Raw genomic sequence first — 19,924 nt, forward strand, 5'->3', positions numbered from 1 at the left:
CGAGTAGCTAGGATTATAGGTGTACACTGCCATGCCCAGTCAATTTTTGTATTTTTAGTAGAGTTGGGTTTTCACCATGTTGGTCAGGCTGGTCTCAAACTTCTGACCTTGTGATCCATCCGTCTCAGTCTCTCAAAGTGCTGGGATTACAGGTGTGAGCCACCGTGCCTGGCCTAAGGCCAATTTTCTATATTTTGTTAAATAATTGCTTGTAATAAGCATTTTAAAAATATGAAAATGATTTTCTTCTTTAAAGAGTGAAACCAAGACTCAAACTGAAATACAGGTTTTACTGTGCCATAATCTTTATTACAATGCACATACCTCTCACTATCAATACTGTAATAAGTGAGGCAGAGACATTTTGCAAGAATTCCATTTATTGTGGATGCATTTTCACAATATATTTTTATTGCAGCGATCAATTATCAGTGAAAAATATCAAGTGTTTATAAAATTTTTAGGAATGGCAGATTCACAGAACATGCTAGTCAGCTTGCAGTTTTACCTCTTAAAGATAACAGAGAATTATAGTCAAACCAGTAAACAAGGAATTTACTTTTCAAAAGATTAAATCCAAACTGAACAAAATTCTACCCTAAAACTTACTCCATCCAAATATTGGAACAAAAGTCAAGAGTGATACATTCTCTTCTGAACTTAAGATTTTCTAGAAAAATATATAATAGTGATCAGGAGAAGCTCTTGTTCAAAAATACAACAAAGCAATGTTACCTTACCATAGGCCTTAATTGAAACTTTGATCCATTTCACTCCAATGATGGGAGTAAGTGCTACCTGGGGCACTTCTGTTTGTATATTCTAATTTAGCTTCTCGTAGACTTGTGCCTACTCTGTCATGAGTGTTTGACTTGTGCATTCTTTGTGGATTTCCTTCTTTTGGCCCAGGTTTGCCAAAGCTAGGAGATTCAACTGTTCTTTACAGACTTATGAGGAAAATAGACTTGGGAATGCAGGGGTCACTTCTCACGCCAGCCCTGCCCTAGTTAGCACTTCTGGAGGAATACTGTAGATAAGAAAATAGTTATTGGAGAGGCTCCCTCAGTGTGTTAGGAATTGAGACACACAATTTTGGTTAAGTACACTGAGGTATGAGTTTATATAACTTCACTAGATGTATCCAACTATACCAGAACATTTTGCGAGGACACTGGAGGACTCGTTCATTATCTACTGTGAAGAATAAAGACTTAGAGGCTGTAATAAGATTTGGATTGTGTGTATAAAAATCATGAGTTAAAAAAGACTTGGAGAAAAAAGTAAAACTAGTAGAAGTTACATATAACTTTGAAATTTCGCCACTTTGTCAACTTATGACAAGTGCCAATGACAAATAAAGGTAGAAAAGCTTAATTTAAAAAAAGTTTCAGAGTATATAAAGATGAAAGTACTGTCATGACTTCAAAACACTGGGTTTTGCTCACTTTACTTCTCTGCTTCCAGATATTTAGCCAAAGTTATTTGTCTTTGTTTAGACTTATACATGGAATTGCAATCTGTACAATATTGTCACTAAATTTCTTGTCTTTCCATTTTAGAGACAAGATCTTATGACATATTGTGAGCTTCCTTGTTTTGAATAAGCAGGCTTTGAGCTTGATTGAGATGATAGCATTAATAAAATTCACACTGGACTTCAAGATTGCATTTAATTATAAACTAAATACTATGTCTTTTAGAAAATTTCAACTCCTTGTGATACTTCTAATCTCTTTTTTCCCCAATACTTTCTTCTTATAGGTCATCAGGCATTGAAAACGTATTGATACCTATCTGCCATATTTCTACTGGCAAATATGAAATATTAATATATTGTGATTTTTAAGTTTTCAAAAGCTGTGATATTGGCTAGTTACAATGACATGCTACTAAATATAATAGACTAGCACATAAAAAAGCATTCTACCATTAGTGTGTTTGTATATGTGTATGCACAGACATACATAATTGAGTTATCTAAAATGTGGTTCAGGCTACTATCACTACTAAAGAAATCCACAAAACAACCGACCTAAAAAATCAGTACCACTGTCAGCTAACATAATAATGTAATTTAGATATGAATCAGCATGAAAAAAAGTAATACCTTAACAATACATTTCCTTTTTTTTTTTTTTTTTTTTAAGGCAACCATTATTGCAGTATATCAAATCTGAAATGGGTTACTTTCAAAAAGTGTTACAATTGCCTACTAAGATAATTTCTTCCATGCTTTATTATAAAGTGCAGAAACAACATGACTTCTGTATTTATAAAAACAAAAACTACGGTTCATTTTTCTAGATACTGCACACATTCCGCAGGCAATTTTAAACTTGGATCTTGTTGACTTCAGATGTGGTTGGTGTATCACTGTTCAGACACAGAGTTATGATGATCAGTAGAAAAGTCTCTATTTCACAGCATGGGTTTCTTTAGAAACAGGCTCCTGTGCAAAGGCAGTACTTTTACCATGAACATCTCTAGACTGTGATTATTAAATATAGTGATAATATACATGGGTTTATTGGGATATTGAAAAATAAAATGAACCCAATTTAGTAAATCAACATAAATACAAAACAGAGCAAATTAGCTCTCTACAACTGAGCTTGTCCCGCGTCTTGAGCTTGGGTTCTTTCTTGAACTGTTTCAAACCTGCCAAGAGAAAAGAACTTGAAATTGACAGCCTACAGTGCTTCAGGCAGATGGTTTTTGTAGTCAGAAGAAAAAGTTATAATAGTATGGCAGGAATAAATATCTATGAAAGAGGATTATTGTTGGCATTCTATTCAAATATGATCTTTTATTTTATTTTTTATTTTTTTATTGTTTTATTTTTCTGAGATGAAATCTTGCTGTGTCACTTAGGCTGGAGTGCAGTTGTGTGATCTCAGCTCACTGCAACCTCTGCCTCCTGGCTTCAAGTGATTCTCCCACTTCAGCAACCTGAGTGGCTGGGGCTTACAGGCATGCACCACCACGCCTGGCTAAGTTTTGAATTTTTGGTAGAAACGGGGTTTCCCTATAAGTTGGCCAGGCTGCTCTCAAACTCCTAACCTTAAGCGATCTGCCTGCCTTGGACTCCCAAAGTGCTGGGATTAGGTGTGAGCCACTGTACCCAGCTGGATCTCCTTTTATTTTATCCTTTCTTCTGCTGATTTTTTTTCACTTCCCTCTTCCTATCTTTCTCCTTTATGTTCTCTTTTCCTATCTTAACCTTTGGCCTTGCTCATAGCATTCAGAGTCAAGAAAGTTGCTTTTTTTTTTCCATTTTTTAAACTCCATTTTAAGAGCCAAAAATCTACAGTGTGTATTCCAGGACAGGTACACGTGACTGAATAGCTCAGTTAGGGCCACATCAATGTATGATGGTGAAGGAGGATATGTTTATCTTCAGTTTTCTCTCATTTTTAATCTAGCAATCTATTTTCTCCCTCCTATTCTTACACCCCTACCCCTGAAACTTATCTGACCTATAGTCCCGTTCTTATATCATTCTCTCCCCCTCAGCTAGTTGCTAAAATTATTTGCTAAGCTATTAATAGTAAAGTATTGTGAATTCAGATTTTCAAGTGTGTTCATTGTCTCCTCTNGATCTGCTTTCTTGGTTTTGCTTCTCTTTCCCCCCACCCCCACCCCGGGGGCTGGGGCGAGGGGAGTCGGGTTACAGGGTGTTTGGGGAGGGGGGCTTAGGGGGAGGGTCTATCTTTCTATCTCGCTTTCTTCCCCCCTCCCCAGTTCTTTGTTCCCCCCTCCCCACACACCCCCTCCTCTCCTCTCCCCTCCCCCCCTCCCCCCCCCTTTCCCGTCTGGCTCTGTCACCCAGGCTGGAGTGCAGTGGCATGATCTCAGCTCACCGCAGCCTCCATCTCCCAGGGTTAAGTGATTCTCTTGCCTCAGCCTCCCTAGTAGCTGGGACTACAGGTGTATAGTCCCAGCTAATTATTTTTGTATTTTTAGTAGAGACAGGGTTTCACCATATTAACTAGGCTGGTCTCAAACTCCTGACCTTGTGATTCACCCCCCTCAGCTTCCCGAAGTGCTGGGATTATAGGCGTGAGCCACCACACCCGGCCATTGTATTCATTTCTAAGGAATGACTGAGTAACAAAAAGTGTTTGACATTTTGGAGCAAAAGAGCTACCTAATCTGCTACCCCATAAACTCAGTTCTGTGTCTGGTGGTTATATAATTACTACTGTAGAAATAGTGGCATGTGAAAACTCACACTGTCACCCTCCTACCTTGTACTGCCCTGGTGCTACACAACTCCAGGGAGTGCCATTCATGTATGTATGTGAGTGGTGTTCACTGAGTCTGACCATTCCACAGCATCTGTGCCCCACTTTCCAGAGCTCTGGCTAGAAGGAATGTTATCCAGAGACACTTCATTGGTGATGATGGTGTATGGCCAGCAGATATCCCCTTTTCAGACAGGAACTATATAAACACTGGGACTGCCATTCTGAGAGATCGGATACGTCTCAGAGGTCTGAGAGGACACCTTGTACTGTCAACATTCCTCCCATTGTGATGTATGGAGAATGCCTTCCTGGGAACCATTTCATGGGTCTGGGCAATTTACATCAAATGGCTGACAAACCTGCAATGAGCTAATAGCATAGGCTACAGTGGTCATAAAGGCATAGGTCAACAAGCTCATTCTCCGTTTAAAAAATAACAAAAAGGCCGGGCACAGTGGCTCACGTCTATAATCCCAGCACTTTGGGCGGCCGAGGCAGGTGGATCACGAGGTCAAGAGATTGAGACCATCCTGGCCAACATGGTGAAACCCTGTCTCTACTAAAAATACAAAAAAATTAGCTGGGCATGGTGGCGCGTGCCTGTAGTCCCAGCTACTTGGGAGGCTGAGGCAGGAGAATTGCTTGAACCTGGGAGGCAGAGGTTGCAGTGAGCCAAGGTCGTGCCACTGCACTCCAGCATGGTGCCTGGTGATGGAGTGAGACTCTTGTCTCAAAAAAATAAAATAAAATAACAAAGTTCTTTTCTCCCCTGCCACCAGGAGAAAAGTATACAAGGAATTGAACGACTATACGTTTTCTCCTGAGTATGTATCCTAAAAGAAAGATATGACCATGTTCCCACCACTGTGGTGTATTGAGAATGTCTTACTGAGAACCTTCTGGGCTGCTTACGTTATGTGTATGACTGACAAACTAGCAATGCACTTTTCCTTTCGCCGTGTTCTGTACTGGTCTTTTAGACGCTGATGGCAAAGTATAGACTTTAGACATGTGCAGGCAAAGTATAATGGTTAAGAATGCAGGCTCGCATCAGACTGCTGGAGTATCAACGCAGGTTATGCTACTTATTCGCTGTGTGACTTTGGGAAAGTTTCTTCATCTCTCAGCGCCTCGTTTTTCTCACTTACAAAATAAGAATGATATGCTACTTACCTCACGTGGTGACTGGAGGATCAAATGAGGTAATTAATGGAGGGTAAGAAGGTAGAAGAGTGTGTGGCATATGGTGGGGTGCTCACTTAGTGCTAGTAGATTGTAATGTCATCATTACCAGCGGGCAGTTTTCATATGTTTAGCAATGACTTAGAAAGTGGAACTTATTTAAAAGTCACCTTAAGTAGAGAGGCTGGGCTAGTGGATTTTAATGGAATAAATGCATAATATGTAGCTAATGGTGAAGGTGGGGTACTATGTTTAAGCAGCTGCACCAGAACTAAGAGCATGTAGAAAACAGGAAAGGGAAGGCAATTCTCTCCCTGTAGTGAATTGTAGTGAGTCTCTAGTTGCCTTTGATGTGTTCTTTAGTCCTGTTTGCTTAAGAAGTGCTTCTGTTTAAATTAACCCGTAAGCAGCCTGTTGTAACCTTGCTTATTGTTGGTCTTCAGTTTCTCCCTTTTTAATTTTCTTTTATTGAAGGAGAAGACTAGGCCCATTACTTGAAATGGGGAAAGGCAATAGTTGGGAGTTGAATGAGCTCCCTGTACCCAAAAAGGTCACATTTGTAGTCTGAGCATCATTTAGATGTTCTTCAGAGCCTCCTTTCTGAAGAATGACCAATCCTTTAAGACCAAAAGTGAAAGAGGAACACAATCGTTCTTAGTAATTTGTTTTCATAGGGTGGTAAATGGTTGCCTTACTTTTGAATATTATTTTAATTATGAATATTTTTTGCCTTACTTTAAGTATTATTTTAATTTTTTGCCATAGCAACCCTGAGTCTTAGGCTGCTGGCAGTGGCAATATAATCTAAAATGACTCCAGAAAGCAGCTTTGAAAACACTCAGGGAGACAGATGTTTTCCCCAAGGATCTTTAAATGACTGTGGCACCAAGCTAGGACCTTGTAAGGAAACGCAGGCCATGGTATCCCATACAGCCTTCTGCTGCCAACGTTCCTACCGCTGTGGTGTATTGAGAATGTCTTACTGAGAACCATTCACGGGTTTGGGCAGTTTATGTTGTAGGACTGACAAACTTGCAATGCATTTTCCTTTCACTGTGTTGTGTCCTGGTCTTTTAGATGCTGATGGGTATGCAGGCAAAGATCTGTAGGTCAGTGATATTTCTCATCTGACTCCAGGACATTATATGGCAGGGTACATCAGGAAAACAAACCTCTGAAATACTAGTCCTCCCAATAGATTACCTTAGTGGGGGAAGTGACCTTGTCCACAGATTGCTTTTCCCAGAGGTTCCGCTTGCCGGATACGTCTCCTGGTCTCAAGTCCTAATAAAGAGAAAGCAGAGAAACATTGACAGGTGGCCACTTATATTTTCTAGCCAGCTCTAAATAAATGGCCACATCTATTGTTTATTTGAATCAATTTGTTGTTTAATACACTTTACTCCAGTGACCTGAAATGCATAGAATTGAAAGGACCATCAGCTGTTGTTTGATATTTTTTTTTTGAGATGGAGTCTTACTCTGTCGCCCAGGTTGGATTGGTGCAATCTTGGCTCACTGCAACCTCCGTCTCCTGGGTTCAAGCGATTCTCCTGCCTCAGCCTCCTGAGTAGCAGGAATTACAGGTGTTTGTGACCACACCCGGCTTTTTTTTTTTTTTTTTTTTGTATTTTTAGTAGAGACGGGATTAGCTGCTGTTTGATTTTATATAAACCATGACGTGTCTTATGATATGAGAATGAGCTGGAACTACAGCCTCTGGGTCCTTGCCCCTTACCAAGGACTTACTGTTTATTGATCAGTAAAAGTGAAACAGGAGCATGTTTAAAATAATGTAGCCACTTTTTAACTTTCTGCACTCTTGAAAGTCAGTAAAGCATAGGTTATTTAAAAATAATTAATTTGAGGTTTGATAAGCGCTTCCTACCTGACAGGTGAACCCTTTCAGTACTCACCTCTTTTCCCCTGGCCCTTAATACTTCAGTGAACACCAGCCGATAGCCAACTGCCCACATGGCACTTCTCTGCCTAGGGACTTTCTCTGGTTATAGATGCCAGTTTTGCCTGCCCAGGAGGCAGGTTGGAAAGTTCAGAGAGTTTTAATTAATTAATTAATTAATTTATTTTTTGAGATGGAGTTTTGCTCTTGTCGCCCAGGCTGGAGTGCAATGGCACAATCTCGGCTCACTGCAACCTCTGCCTCCTGGGTTTAGGCGATTCTCCTACCTCAGCCTCCCAAGCAGCTGGGATTACAGGCACCCACCACCACACCTGGCTGATTTTTGTATTTTTAGTAGAGACAGGTTTTCACCATGTTGGCCAGGCTGGTCTTGAACTCCTGACCTTGTGATCCACCTGCCTCGGCCTCCTAAAGTGTTGGGATTATAGGTGTGAGCCACTCTGCCCGGTCCAGAGAGTTATTATAACATCCCCAGGGGCAGTCCTCAATAGCTGACTGGCAAGGTGCAAAATTTTTCTCAGGCTCACGCTTGCCACAGCTCGGGTAACTCTGAAGTATATGTTCTTTGGTGGCTTCCAGGATTGCCTCCGTGGGATTAAGGTTTAACAGCCCATGTGGGGACTTGCTTAATAACACTGTCTTTGCAGGCTGCCTTCTTCTCCCAAACCCAGTCCCTATAGTGTTTTCTTCACCTCCATGTAAACGACTTGCTCTGGAATCACTGTCTCGGGACTGGCTGCTGGGCAGCCCCCCAAAAAGTCACTTTTCTAGCAGCACTTTCCTCACCCTAAAAATCATTTTGTGTCTCCTGAGGGGCAAGGGGGTAATTCAGAAGTGGATCAGTAGAACCTGGCAAATAAAAACATGCATCACAAATTGAACCCATACGAGAAGTTGACAGTTGATGACATGTGTAAGAACATGTGGAAATCTTGGGACGGAAACGCTAAAATACCATCGATAACAGTTATAGAGCTTAGAGTCTTTATTTACTACCTCATAATTAATTTCATTTGGATAAGGATCCAAATTTCTGTTTCCGTTTACTTTTCTTCCAGCATTTGCTTATATTAGTACTTGGCAAAAGGTAGTTTGTAGAAAATAAATGTGCTTTACTGAAATAGTAATGCTTATCTTGGCAAACCCTTTTCTCAGGAGGAAGGCAAAGCTAACAGCAATTGCATTTACCAGTGGATACTGATCTAAATGGACATATTTCTGATAGATAGTATTGAGATTGTAACACTGAAAATGCACAGTTAAATGATACCATGTGAAGCATTTCAGATTCATCTAAACCTTACTGAGTTTCTGGATTTCCTCTGTGGCATGAATTCCTGATATTCTATTAGAGAGTTACACCTGTTTAACTTGGAGCCATTAAGCAACAAATCAGATTATTTTTGTAGAATTCCATGACATTTGCCAGCATAGGTAGATGCTGCCAAACTGTCTGGAAGACTGTTGTAAAATTTTGGAAACTATAATTAGGAACACGCTGATGGAAGCTCTGGAAGGCAGCGATTAACGCTTTATTTATTTGAATCATATGAGACAAATATTTTTCCCTCACATGCATGTTTGTCTACCTAAGCAAATGGACTGCACTTCCCATAAATCCTGCCGATGAATCTTTCAAGATCAGAGTTAAAGAGTTTAGAGTCCTTTTAAGAAATATTAACATCCGAGTTATAAGTTGGCATTTTAAATCAAAGGGGAAATATAAATGGAATTACCTGACCAGACTACATTTTAGAGAAAGACCCACTCCGGAAGAAGAGGGAGAAATGAAGGCAGGAGAAGCAGGTTTCCAATCAACCAGAGACCAAAGAGTGAGGAACAGAAGTTCAGCTGAGAAAGACATTGTTGGTTGTTTTTTTTTTTTAAACAAAAAGAAAGACAAATTAGCTTTTTAATGTTGTGTAACTTGTAGTTTAGACACAAAGAATAGACAAACCAGCTAAAACAGATATACTCAGAATTGAATTGCAGTTACAAAGTTACACTGAAATCCTATAAATTCTACCCACAAATAGCAAGGGACATCCCAGTAGCAATCTGGTGTATTTACAACATTGATTTCATAGAACTTTCTTCCATCTGGTTCTCATTCAGGAAGCCATACCAGTCTACAAAATCTAATGGGAAGAAAGATCTCACTAAAATCTATACTAATTGCCATGTTCTTCTTTCCTGTTCTTCTCTATCCTCTAGAGGTGATCTAGCAAGTCACACACTAGTAGAAAAAGCAGGCAATGATTCTGTAATTTCTCTGCAATATCTTTTTTTTTTTTTTTTTTTTAGGAAGCTTTCAATAACCCCAGCACATGGTGTATGTTCTTGCTTGCTTGCTTGCTTGTTTGCTGTGGAAACCTGGAGATTGTTATACCTATCATAATAAATGAATTTTATCTTTTAAACCTCATTAGGATGTCATACAGATGATGGTAAACTCTTAAGTTGACAAGTTAAAGTGCTGATAAAAGAATGGGGGCAAGTTCTGGACCAAATTTATGAGTATAATCTGCTACAGAAATGAAAGATTGCAAATATCATAAATTTGCAAAAATTAGCATCTCCTCGCAATATTCCATACTTATCAAAGAGGGAAACAGATCTTTCTCTCCTTGTTATTTTGAGAGTTCCTCAGCGGGTCCATTGACCGTCTTGTTTTTTATATGTATGTTTTGGGGGAGAGGGTCCTTAGATTTCATTAGGTTTTCAAAGGGGTTCATAATTCAAAAAAGGTTGATAATCACTGGTCTGGAACCACAAAACTTATATACACTGCAATGGCTTTGTTTTGTTTTTGAAAATAATTTCTACTCCTGATACCAGAGATTCTGGGAAAACTTGAGGCATTAAAGAGCACATAACTTGTGGGTATGGCCTCTTGTCTCAACAGTGTCCTTTTACAAACCCCCTTTCTTGTATCTATTGAGAGGGCAGGAATAGTTGCTTTTTTCAATGCATAAAGATTTTCTGATTGTCAATTGGGTTGACATTAGTTTATACTTCCTATGAGTCTTTATGCAAAGAATCTCGGGGTATATATTAATTAAATGGTTCAAGGAGTTGTGCCCAAGAAGGATTTGTGAACTTTTTCATTTCTTCTTTTTTCTTTTTTTTTTTTTTTGAGATGGAGTTTCGCTCTTGTTACCCAGGCTGGAGTGCAATGGCGCGATCTCGGCTCACCGCAACCTCCGCCTCCCGGGTTCAGGCAATTCTCCTGCCTCAGCCTCCTGAGTAGCTGGGATTACAGGCACGCGCCACCATGCCCAGCTGATTTTTTGTATTTTTAGTAGAGACAGGGTTTCACCATGTTGACCAGGATGATCTTGATCTCTTGACCTCGTGATCCACCCACCTCGGCCTCCCAAAGTGCTGGGATTACAGGTCTTTTTTCTTTTTAAATTGGAAAGTGATAAAATTTAGTGACTTTGGAGATTATATATGGCGCCAACGAATGCAATTAAATGGCATGTAGCCAATGGATACAATTAAATGCACAGAGGTCTAGGATTGGAAAGTTTTTCTTCTTCCTCTAGAATGTAGGATTATGACAGTGGACTCTCACCTTTTTTTTTTTTTTTTTTTATAACAAAGCTATAAAAGCAAACTTAACAGGGAAAGCTCATCAATATACAGTGAGGAGCTTGATACATTTTCTTATAATGACAAATGCAAGGTAACTGTCATATACATTCAATGAAAGGTGAAAAGAAATGTACTTTTTAGCAAGATAGCTGCACTTCGTAAATTAAGAGAATTTTAGATTCTCAAAAACTTATCATTCATAACCAGTTTTTCTAGTTTCCAGTTTTATGACTTTCCTCAGGAGGTGTTGACAACACAATTAGACCAGTTATTTCAACAACTACCTAAGAACTGCATTTTTGTGCTAAGTTATAAAAATTAGGTAAATTGGAACATACAGGTTCACAATAGACAACATACGTATTCTTTTGGGAATTTAGGGATGGGTGCTCTTGATAAAGAAGTAGCCAAAATAATTTGACCTTTCGTTTTCAAATTCCTATCCAGAATTTATAGAATAGAAGCTAAACAAATAGACCAGTAAAGGGTCTAAATTTGAACTGCCTCAATATTCTGGCTGACTCCTCCTCTCAGTTAGGGTGTAGAGGTGATTATTTGGTTTCATTTTACCCTCTGAGTAACTGCAATGCAGCTTCTTAGAACTGTTTTAAATTTGAACACTTCTTTGTTATTCATGGGGAAAGCAAAGAACAGGGGCACTGTGATTCCTAGGTAAACAGACCAACTGATTTTCTTCCTCTGCTAGAAGCTGAGAGATCAAAGAAACTCAGAAAAACCTAATGGTACTTACAGAAGGTTTGGGAGCAGGTGACTTGTTTCCATCTGGGGTTTTGGTTAGCCATTCATTGATGCGGCTGGAAACGCCTACCTTCAAGCCAGCAGTTTCCTACAAAGGGGAATCATCCAAAATATTAAAGAACAAAGTTAACTACCTGGGAAGGAATTTTCAAGGCAAATTCAAAATATCATCTTAACACCTGATACTTAGAGAATATGTTGTCTGGTTTTCTTTCCCTTATAACTCACCCTACTCTAACCCCAAGGGAGGACATTTCAGCTCAGGCACTTTAGAGAACAATGGCCAGGGCTTCCACGTAGGGCGACCTCACGAACACGTTCTCTCTGAGCCTGCTTTTGTGGTCATTGCGAAACAAAGTACACATTGCACCTTCTACACTGCTTTTTTTTATTTACTAGTGTGATTCCTAAATTGAAATAGACATGCCAAAAAAATGTGCCCCTCTATACTCAAAAGACAAAAATCAGATGCTCACCTTATTTGGAGTGCCTGCTGCTGCAGCGGGGGATGAAAACACATTCCCTTTCTCCCACATGCTCTTGATGTTGCGTACCCCTTCAGCAGGAACAGGAAGGTCCGAGGCTGCCGGCTTTGTAGGTTTTGCACTTTTCGTTCCCTGAAATGTGTGAGTTATTTTTAGGACTGGTGCAAGAAGTTTGTTCTCATGTAATTGTAGTAAGCTTGTCTTCCCCAACACTGTCATCTTAAAAATTCGTTGTGTAAACACCTTCACCAAAAATGACAGTGATAATTTCTGTTGTAAAACTGTGTCCTGAAGACATATGTCCCTCAAAATGAACCCTCACAGCTAGATCAGAGGATCTTCCAAGAATGGAATATGGTTTCTGTGGGGACATCATTTATTGTGAAATTGATATTTTACTTTGTTTCTTCAACAGATTTTTTTTTTTTGAGACAGGATCTTGCTCTGTCACCTGGGCTGGAGTGCAGTGACACAATTTAAGGCTCACTGTAGTCATGACCTCCAGGCCTCAAGTGATCTTCCCATTTCAGCTTCCTGAGTAGCTGGAACCATAGGCTTCTCTCTATTTTGTAGAGAAGAAAATGAAAAAAATAGCCAGGCATAGTCCCCGTGTTGCTCAGGCTGGTTTTGAACTCCTGGGCTCAAGGTACCCTCCTGCCTTGGCCTCCCAAAGTGTTGTGACTACAGGCATGAGTCACCATACCTGGCCTCAACAATACTTCTTAAATGTCTACTGTATGCAGGGCACTTTGCTAGGCTCTGGGAGGCTGAGGCAGGAGAATCGTTTGATTCCTCCTGGGAGGCGGAGTTTGCAAAGAGCCAAGATCATGCCATTGCTCTCCGGCTTGGGCAAGAGTGAAACTCTGTCTCCAAAAAAAAACACCACAGTTTTGTGAGCTGCAGGTGGCTTATATTTTAATAGAAAGGGAAGACAGTAACTAGTTATACAAGTATTTATTTCAGACTTTGCTAAATGCTATGAAAAATAATGAAGTGCCATAAAGCATGGCACACAACTGGGGGATAATACTTAGTTGGGGATACAAAGAAGGCTACTCTGAAGAAGTGACATTTAAACCCAGATCTGACAGAAGACTTGAAAGCGGAGAAGTAAACAGGAGGAGCAAGCTCCATTCCGCGCAGAGGTAACAGCATGTACAAAAGTCCTGAGGCAGGAAAGTGCTAAAAGATGGAAAGACTGAGATACCCCTGCATGGGAAATATATTGGAAAGGAGGAAAAAATGGATATAAGTAAGAAAGGAGTGTATTGAAGACACTCTCCCGGCATTAATGAAGGCCATACCCCAAATGGCTCGAGTTTCTCTTCCAGTCCTGCTTTATGGCCTGCGCCTATGGTCAAGAAGGCACAGCCTTCTTGGATGAGTGACACCATTAGTGGTCATGGCATAAAGAACAGTCTCACTGGACTATGCAAAGTTTAAAGCCACAGTCTTGGTTTCATTACACCTATTAGTGCTATGACCAACTCAACCACAGAAAATAATGATCTGCAATCTGTCGTCTATTTTAGTGGACATTTAGTCTTGTAAATCACATCTTTAGTGTTAAGACTTGATTGTTCCTTTGATAAATCATCAGATGCCTCTCCTTATTTCCTCTTAGCATCTGTAAACTATTATATGTGTATCTCCACTCTAGAGTGTAAAGGAGAAGAAAAAATCAAATCAAACTGATCCAATTACTTCATAGAAGGTGGTCTGATGTACAAGAGGCTAAAACCATTGACTAAAGTCTATACAAAGAAGAGAAAAGCAGGACCACATCTTGATGATCCCTTTTGGTGCTTTGGTACTGGGAAATACCCATTTCCAAATAGAATAAAACCCCCAGATCAGTTGGGTGGGGGAAGAAAAAGGTGAAGTAGATAGACACATAAAACTGTGGTCCTTCAAATATAAAAATCTCAGTTTGAGATTGATGATGATTAAACTTGGGTTGGCTATCATCTTTATATTACATTATAGTACTACTTTTATTTGATAATAAGAGGTTTTTATAAACAACAGAGGATTAAGATTGTAAGAGACCTCTTCAAACCACATATAGGAACATATTTCCTAAGGAATTAGGGATATTGAAGACATAAATGCGAATGTCTAAAAATTTTAGTTAAATACCAATAAACCCATTCATTAAAAGAGTAACCTTTTCATTAAACAATATTCAGGCTGAAAGTAGAAAATAATTTATTTAAACTCATCTAAAATTTATCTTTATTATTGTATTTCTTAGAATTTCAAAGTGTAATAAAGCATCATTAATATTCTAACACTAGTAGGGGCTGGGTGCAGTGGCTCATGCCTGTTATCCCAGCACTTTGGGAGGCCGAGGCAGGTGGATCACTTGAGGTCAGGAGTTTGAGGCCAGCCTGGTCAATGGGGTGAAACTCTGTTTCTGCTAAATATACAAAAATTAGCTGAGTGTGGTGGTGGGCCTCTGTAATACCACCTACTCAGGAGGCTGAGGCAGGAGAATCGCTTAAACCTGGGAAGCGGAGTTTTCAGTGAGCCAACATTGCACATTGCACTCCAGCCTGGGTGACACAGCGAGGGTACATCTCAAAAAAAAAAAAAAAAAAAATGCTAGCACTACTGGGGCTATTGGACTTGATTACTGTCCTAAGTGTTTTTGTGGTCTTCTATGTAGTCAGAATCTATTTCTGTTCAGTGGGACCATAACGCTGAGGACAATTCTCACCTCAATTGCACTGGTATACTGCTCCAGTCTGCTGTCAATCTTGGAGACTACTGCTGCTTGATGAGTTGATTTGACACCACTGCTAAAAAAACAAACACAGACATATAAAAATATGAGAGAGAATCTTCCCATACATATGCTAGCTGATTAGCTCAATGGAACCATCAACCGTATTTACCTTTTCTGCACAGACTTATTCAAAAATTCTGCTCGCTCTTCTATCTAGGAATTGCAAAAGAAAATAAACCCAATTAATATTTCCAGCTTATAAACAGTGTTTCTCAGCCCAGGCCGATATCATCCTTGAACCTGGTAAATAAACATACGGGTTACTGTGCATAGCTCTGCTAGAAAGCAAAACTACATATAAGGTATTTGATAGTGAGATTTGGGGAATGAAGACTGATACAGGTTTGAGACAATGTGTAAAAAAAAATTACGTTTTCAAGGCAAAATAAAGACCAGACGGAAATGGAATAAAAATGCCTCTGAAAAAACATAAATAAATAATTAAAATTTAAGACTAACATAATCAGTTGGGTGCTGTGGCTCACACCTATAATCCTAGCACTTTGGGAGGCCACAGCAGGCAAATTACTTGAGGTCAGGCAATCAAGACCAGCCTGGCCAACATGGTGAAACCCTGTCTCTACTAAAAAATACAAAAATTAGCTGGGCGTGGTGGCATGTGCCTGTAGCCCCAGCTACTTGGGAGGCTGAGATGGGAGAATTTATTGAACCCGGGAGGCAGAGATTGCAGTGAGCCAAGGTTGTGCCACTGCACTCCAGCCTGGGTGATAGAATGAGCATCTATCTCAACACAAACAAACAAAAACAAAAAACAAAACTTGCATAACTTTTTAAAAAATACACACTGTTGCCCTTTAGGGCATATTTACTATAGACATACTGTGCTATTTGAATAACAAAATTTTCTCATGATGTTTTAACTACAGATTTGGTATGTAACAGGATTGAGTAACTAGGAAATGTGAACTAGTCTCTTATTGCTTAACTTGATTTCCTAACTTGACAAGGGTCAATCATCAAGCCTATTGTTGAACTTAATTAGTGTTGGAGTGTAAAAGATGTGATGCAGGTAGAGTGAGGATGGGGCACAGCTCATCGGCAATGGCTGAGGCTTCCCGTGAAGACCCTCTTAGACCAAGTGTAAAATTAGGAAATAAGTCCAAAGAAACTGGGATGGACATAGAAAAAATGGGCAGTTCAGTGATCTTTGATGAATTCTTTTGTTGTTGTTAAGTTAGGAACATTTTGCTATAACTGAAGCTGCTAAATCAAACATTATATTTTACTGAAACTGTATCACTTAAATTTAGATGTTAGCAATAAGCAAATATTTGTTGAATCCATGCCATACCTAACTCCAGACTAGAAATATCCTCTGCCACTCATCATTTATCAATACCATGAGCAAATATCTTCTTTGCTTAAAAGCACATGCAGGCTGAAAAATTCCATTTTCTTCCCTGTTCAGGGAAGCCAAGAAATATACTAGATTATAGTTGCCTTAGGCTAGTATGTTTGAGTAGCCCCTTGTCTCAGTGAGTTCCGGTTAATATGAGAAATTACTATAGGCTGGGTGGCTTAAAACAAAAAACATTTCTTACATTTCTGGAGACTGGGAAGTCTAAGATTAGGTTGCCAGCATGGCTGGGTTCTGGTGAGAGCTCTCTTCATCGTTTGCAGATAGCATCTGCAAACTGCTGTGCTATCATATAGTGGAGGGTAGAGGGAGCAAGTAAGGTTCTGTGTCTCTTCTTACAGGGGCAATAATGCCATTAAGGGGGGCTCTACCCTCATGACCTAATTGTCTTCCAAAGGTCCCACCTCCTAATAACACTATATTTCAGGTTAGAATTTCAACATATGCATTTTGAGGGGACACACACGATTCTCCAAGATGTAAGGAGTTCTTTCTGACCCAGACTGGTCTGGGATTTGTGAGCAATTAATAAATATCACAGAGTTTTTTTTTAAAACATGCTTCATGCTTCCTCTCTAATATCAGTTGAATAACACTTTTATACATGTTAGTAAGAGCATTTCATTCTTTCCAATGATTTCCTACAAAGATTAACGCAAACTCTTACTTAAAAAACTTTATACAAAAAAGTACTATAAGTAATGCTGAGTTTATGGGATATAAAAAAATCTATAAAGTAACCCTTATTTTTCTGATTTTAATTATAAACTTAGAAGTATATCTGTGTAGAAAAAGTTCCCAGGTGAGTAAGGTGAAATAGTTAAAAACTGTGCAATGCACTAGGACTTTTAATATTGTCCGTCCGTCCGTCCATCCATCCATTCATCCATCCATCCACCCATCCACTCATCCATCCATCCATCCATCCACTCATCCACTCATCCATCCATCCATCATCCATCCATCCATCCATCCATCCACTCATCCACTCATCCATCCATCCATCATCCATCCATCCATCCATCCATCCATTCATCCACTCATCCATCCATCCATCCATCCATCCACTCATCCACTCATCCATCCATCCATCCATCCATCCACTCATCCACTCATCCATCCATCCATCATCCATCCATCCATCCATCCATCCACTCATCCATCCATCCACTCATCCATCCTGTTTTTGTCCCTGCCAGCCTGTCAGACAATTAGCCAATAAATTATATATTGAGTACCTTCTATATAAAACTGAATACTAATAAATAAAAAATGTTATTGATCAAATTGTGTCCGCCTAAAATGCATATGTTGAGGCTCTAACCCCCAGTTATTGTATTTGGAAATGGGGCATCTAAGGAAGTGATTAAGGTTAAATGAGATCATAGGGGTAGAACCCTGATCCTACAGGATTAGTATCCCTATAAGAAGACACACTAGAGAGCTCACTCACTCTCTTTCCACCATGTGAAGACACAGTAAGAAGGCAGCCATCGGCAAGCCATGAGGAAGGCTCTCACCAGAAATTGAATCTGCTCGCACCTTGATATTGGACTTCCAGCCTCCAGAACTGTGAGAAATACATTTCTATTGTTTAAGCCACCCAGTCTATTGTATTTTGTCATGGTATCCTGAGAAAACTAAGATAGACAAGGTCTTATTCTTTTTTTTTTTTTTTGAGACAAAGTTTTGCTTTTGTTGCCCAGGCTAGAGTGGTGCAATGGCACGATCTTGGCTCACCGCAACCTCTCCTTCCTGGGTTCAAGCAATTCTTCTGCCTCAGCCTCCCAAGTAGCTAGGATTACAGGTGTGCACTACCATGCCCGGCTAATTTTGTATTTTTAGTAGAGGTGAGGTTTCTCCATGTTGGTCAGGTTAGTCTCGAACTCCTGACCTCAGATAATCTGCCCGCCTCGGCCTCCCAAAGTGCTGGGATTACAGGCACGAGCCACCATGCCTGGCTAACAAGGTCTTATTCTCTAAGGAACACAAAATTTAGTAGGCAAGACTAGTAAAGTATATAATATAAAATATTTAAAAATTAACGGTAGATATAATATTAAAGAAAAAAAAATGCTGTATCTATAAGAGAAGTAACTAACCAGGGGAGTTGGAGAAGGCTTTTCAGTAGTTTTGATATTGAGCTGAGATTAGTAGTTTCTGGCTGACATGGTTTCAGAAATGAGTTTATGAAAGCGAGCAAAGACGTGCATGGCTCAGCCAGGAAAGGAATTCCTGGCAAAGCAAGCATATGTACAAAGATTTGGGGAGCCACAAGGCATGCAGCATGGTGAGACTGAAGAATAAAGAAAAATTCAGTGTGGTGGGAGGATAGAGGTACTGCAGAAGGGGATATCGGAGGGGAGAATTGTTCCTTGCCCCACCTGCAGTGTCTTTATGACTCAGGGATCATCTTTCTAACCTAGGCTATGGCATTTATTCAAATTACCAAGGTTCTCAGATTCCTACTCCTCCTTTTGTATCTATTATAGCTAACATAGCTTGACTTCATCATCACATTTTGTCAGGATGCACTGTTTACTGATGCACTCCTGCTGGAAAATATCCTAGCTTAGTGACTCTGTGTAATTTAACAATTTGTACTGAATTTGTATATTACATGTTCTGTTTAAGGAGTTTAATGAGGGAAATTGGTTCTTCTGAAGACCAAGAGGTGGCAGTATTATCTCGATAAAACTCAAGATACAAACATACTATTCATTTTAGAAAACTGGTGCTCTTGTGCCACCAACCAACATATAAAGGCAATAGAAATTTAAAAATCTTTGAATTTAATTTACTTAAAATTTATTCTTTATATCAAAATTATTCACTGCTAACATAATTTAATGATGAAAACCCAGGCACAGACTTTCCCAAACAAGGAATAGAAATCATGAGATATTTTTCAAAAGATAACGCTAGTTGATAGTACTTTGACGTCAGATAGCAAATACGGTTCCTCCCATCGGTATTCTACAATGCCAACTGTGACCACTTTAAAAAGCTGCAGGGCCAAGGGTATCAATAGCTATTCCAATTAAATCGTAGAATATGAACTTGATCTTGAAAATCAGAGTCATAGCAAGTTCTTCAAGGCACATACATGGAGAGAATCATAGACTCTGCTTCTGAATACGTGTCTCTCTTACAGTGTATAGAAACTTTTTCCTAGACTTTTTTTTATACATCTACTTTAGTCAATTGCAGACAAATATCTCTCCACCAGAGGGAGTAGATGAATGGCTCCTTGGGAGCTCTAAATGAAATGGGAAGCCAGCATCTGGTTGAGAGAAAGACCAGAGAAGTAAGTAAGTTGAGAAATTTGGTGGCAAGGAAATAATTAAAGAGGAGGGTAGGGTGAGTTATAGTTTCTCCTGGAAAAAAAAATGTAGCATTTGGAAGTCTAGATGACTACTACTTTCTTCATGTTACTAAGACTGTTCAAGGAAGGCTTGGGTGGGATTTTAAAGAAGGTGGAAAGAGAGAGCGTGGTTTTCTTTGACTATTGTTGAGCCAGGAACAGAAGACCTAGACTGGGAACGGGCTGAACTCTGAGAGCTGTAA

At 39.6% G+C, this 19,924-nt stretch overlaps 1 protein-coding gene across 12 annotated transcripts in view; it reads right to left on the reverse strand.

Moving 5' to 3' along the window:
• Positions 1 to 368: 368 nt before the first annotated feature.
• The window catches only part of CALD1 (caldesmon 1), a 212,570-nt gene continuing 193,014 nt past the window's right edge, over positions 369 to 19,924 (reverse strand). For 5 of the 12 annotated variants that reach the window (XR_001826475.2, XR_005200965.1, XR_005200962.1 and 2 more), the window contains 7 exons: positions 15,089 to 15,132; positions 14,911 to 14,992; positions 12,183 to 12,323; positions 11,699 to 11,794; positions 9,087 to 9,201; positions 6,633 to 6,713; positions 369 to 2,658 (listed from right to left, as the gene is read on the reverse strand). Coding sequence is in view for 6 of the 12 variants with exons in the window: in XM_017532612.2 (XP_017388101.1) it covers positions 2,653 to 2,658; positions 6,633 to 6,713; positions 11,699 to 11,794; positions 12,183 to 12,323; positions 14,911 to 14,992; positions 15,089 to 15,132 (450 nt within the window). In the remaining 6 variants the exon portion in view is untranslated. The remainder of the gene's footprint in view (positions 2,659 to 6,632; positions 6,714 to 9,086; positions 9,202 to 11,698; positions 11,795 to 12,182; positions 12,324 to 14,910; positions 14,993 to 15,088; positions 15,133 to 19,924) is intronic. The other 7 variants (XM_017532612.2, XM_017532610.2, XM_037739978.1 and 4 more) reach the window with 3 other exon arrangements.

This window comes from Cebus imitator, unplaced genomic scaffold, assembly GCF_001604975.1.
Source record: "Cebus imitator isolate Cc_AM_T3 unplaced genomic scaffold, Cebus_imitator-1.0 Scaffold77, whole genome shotgun sequence".
Taxonomy (NCBI): Eukaryota; Metazoa; Chordata; class Mammalia; order Primates; family Cebidae; genus Cebus; species Cebus imitator.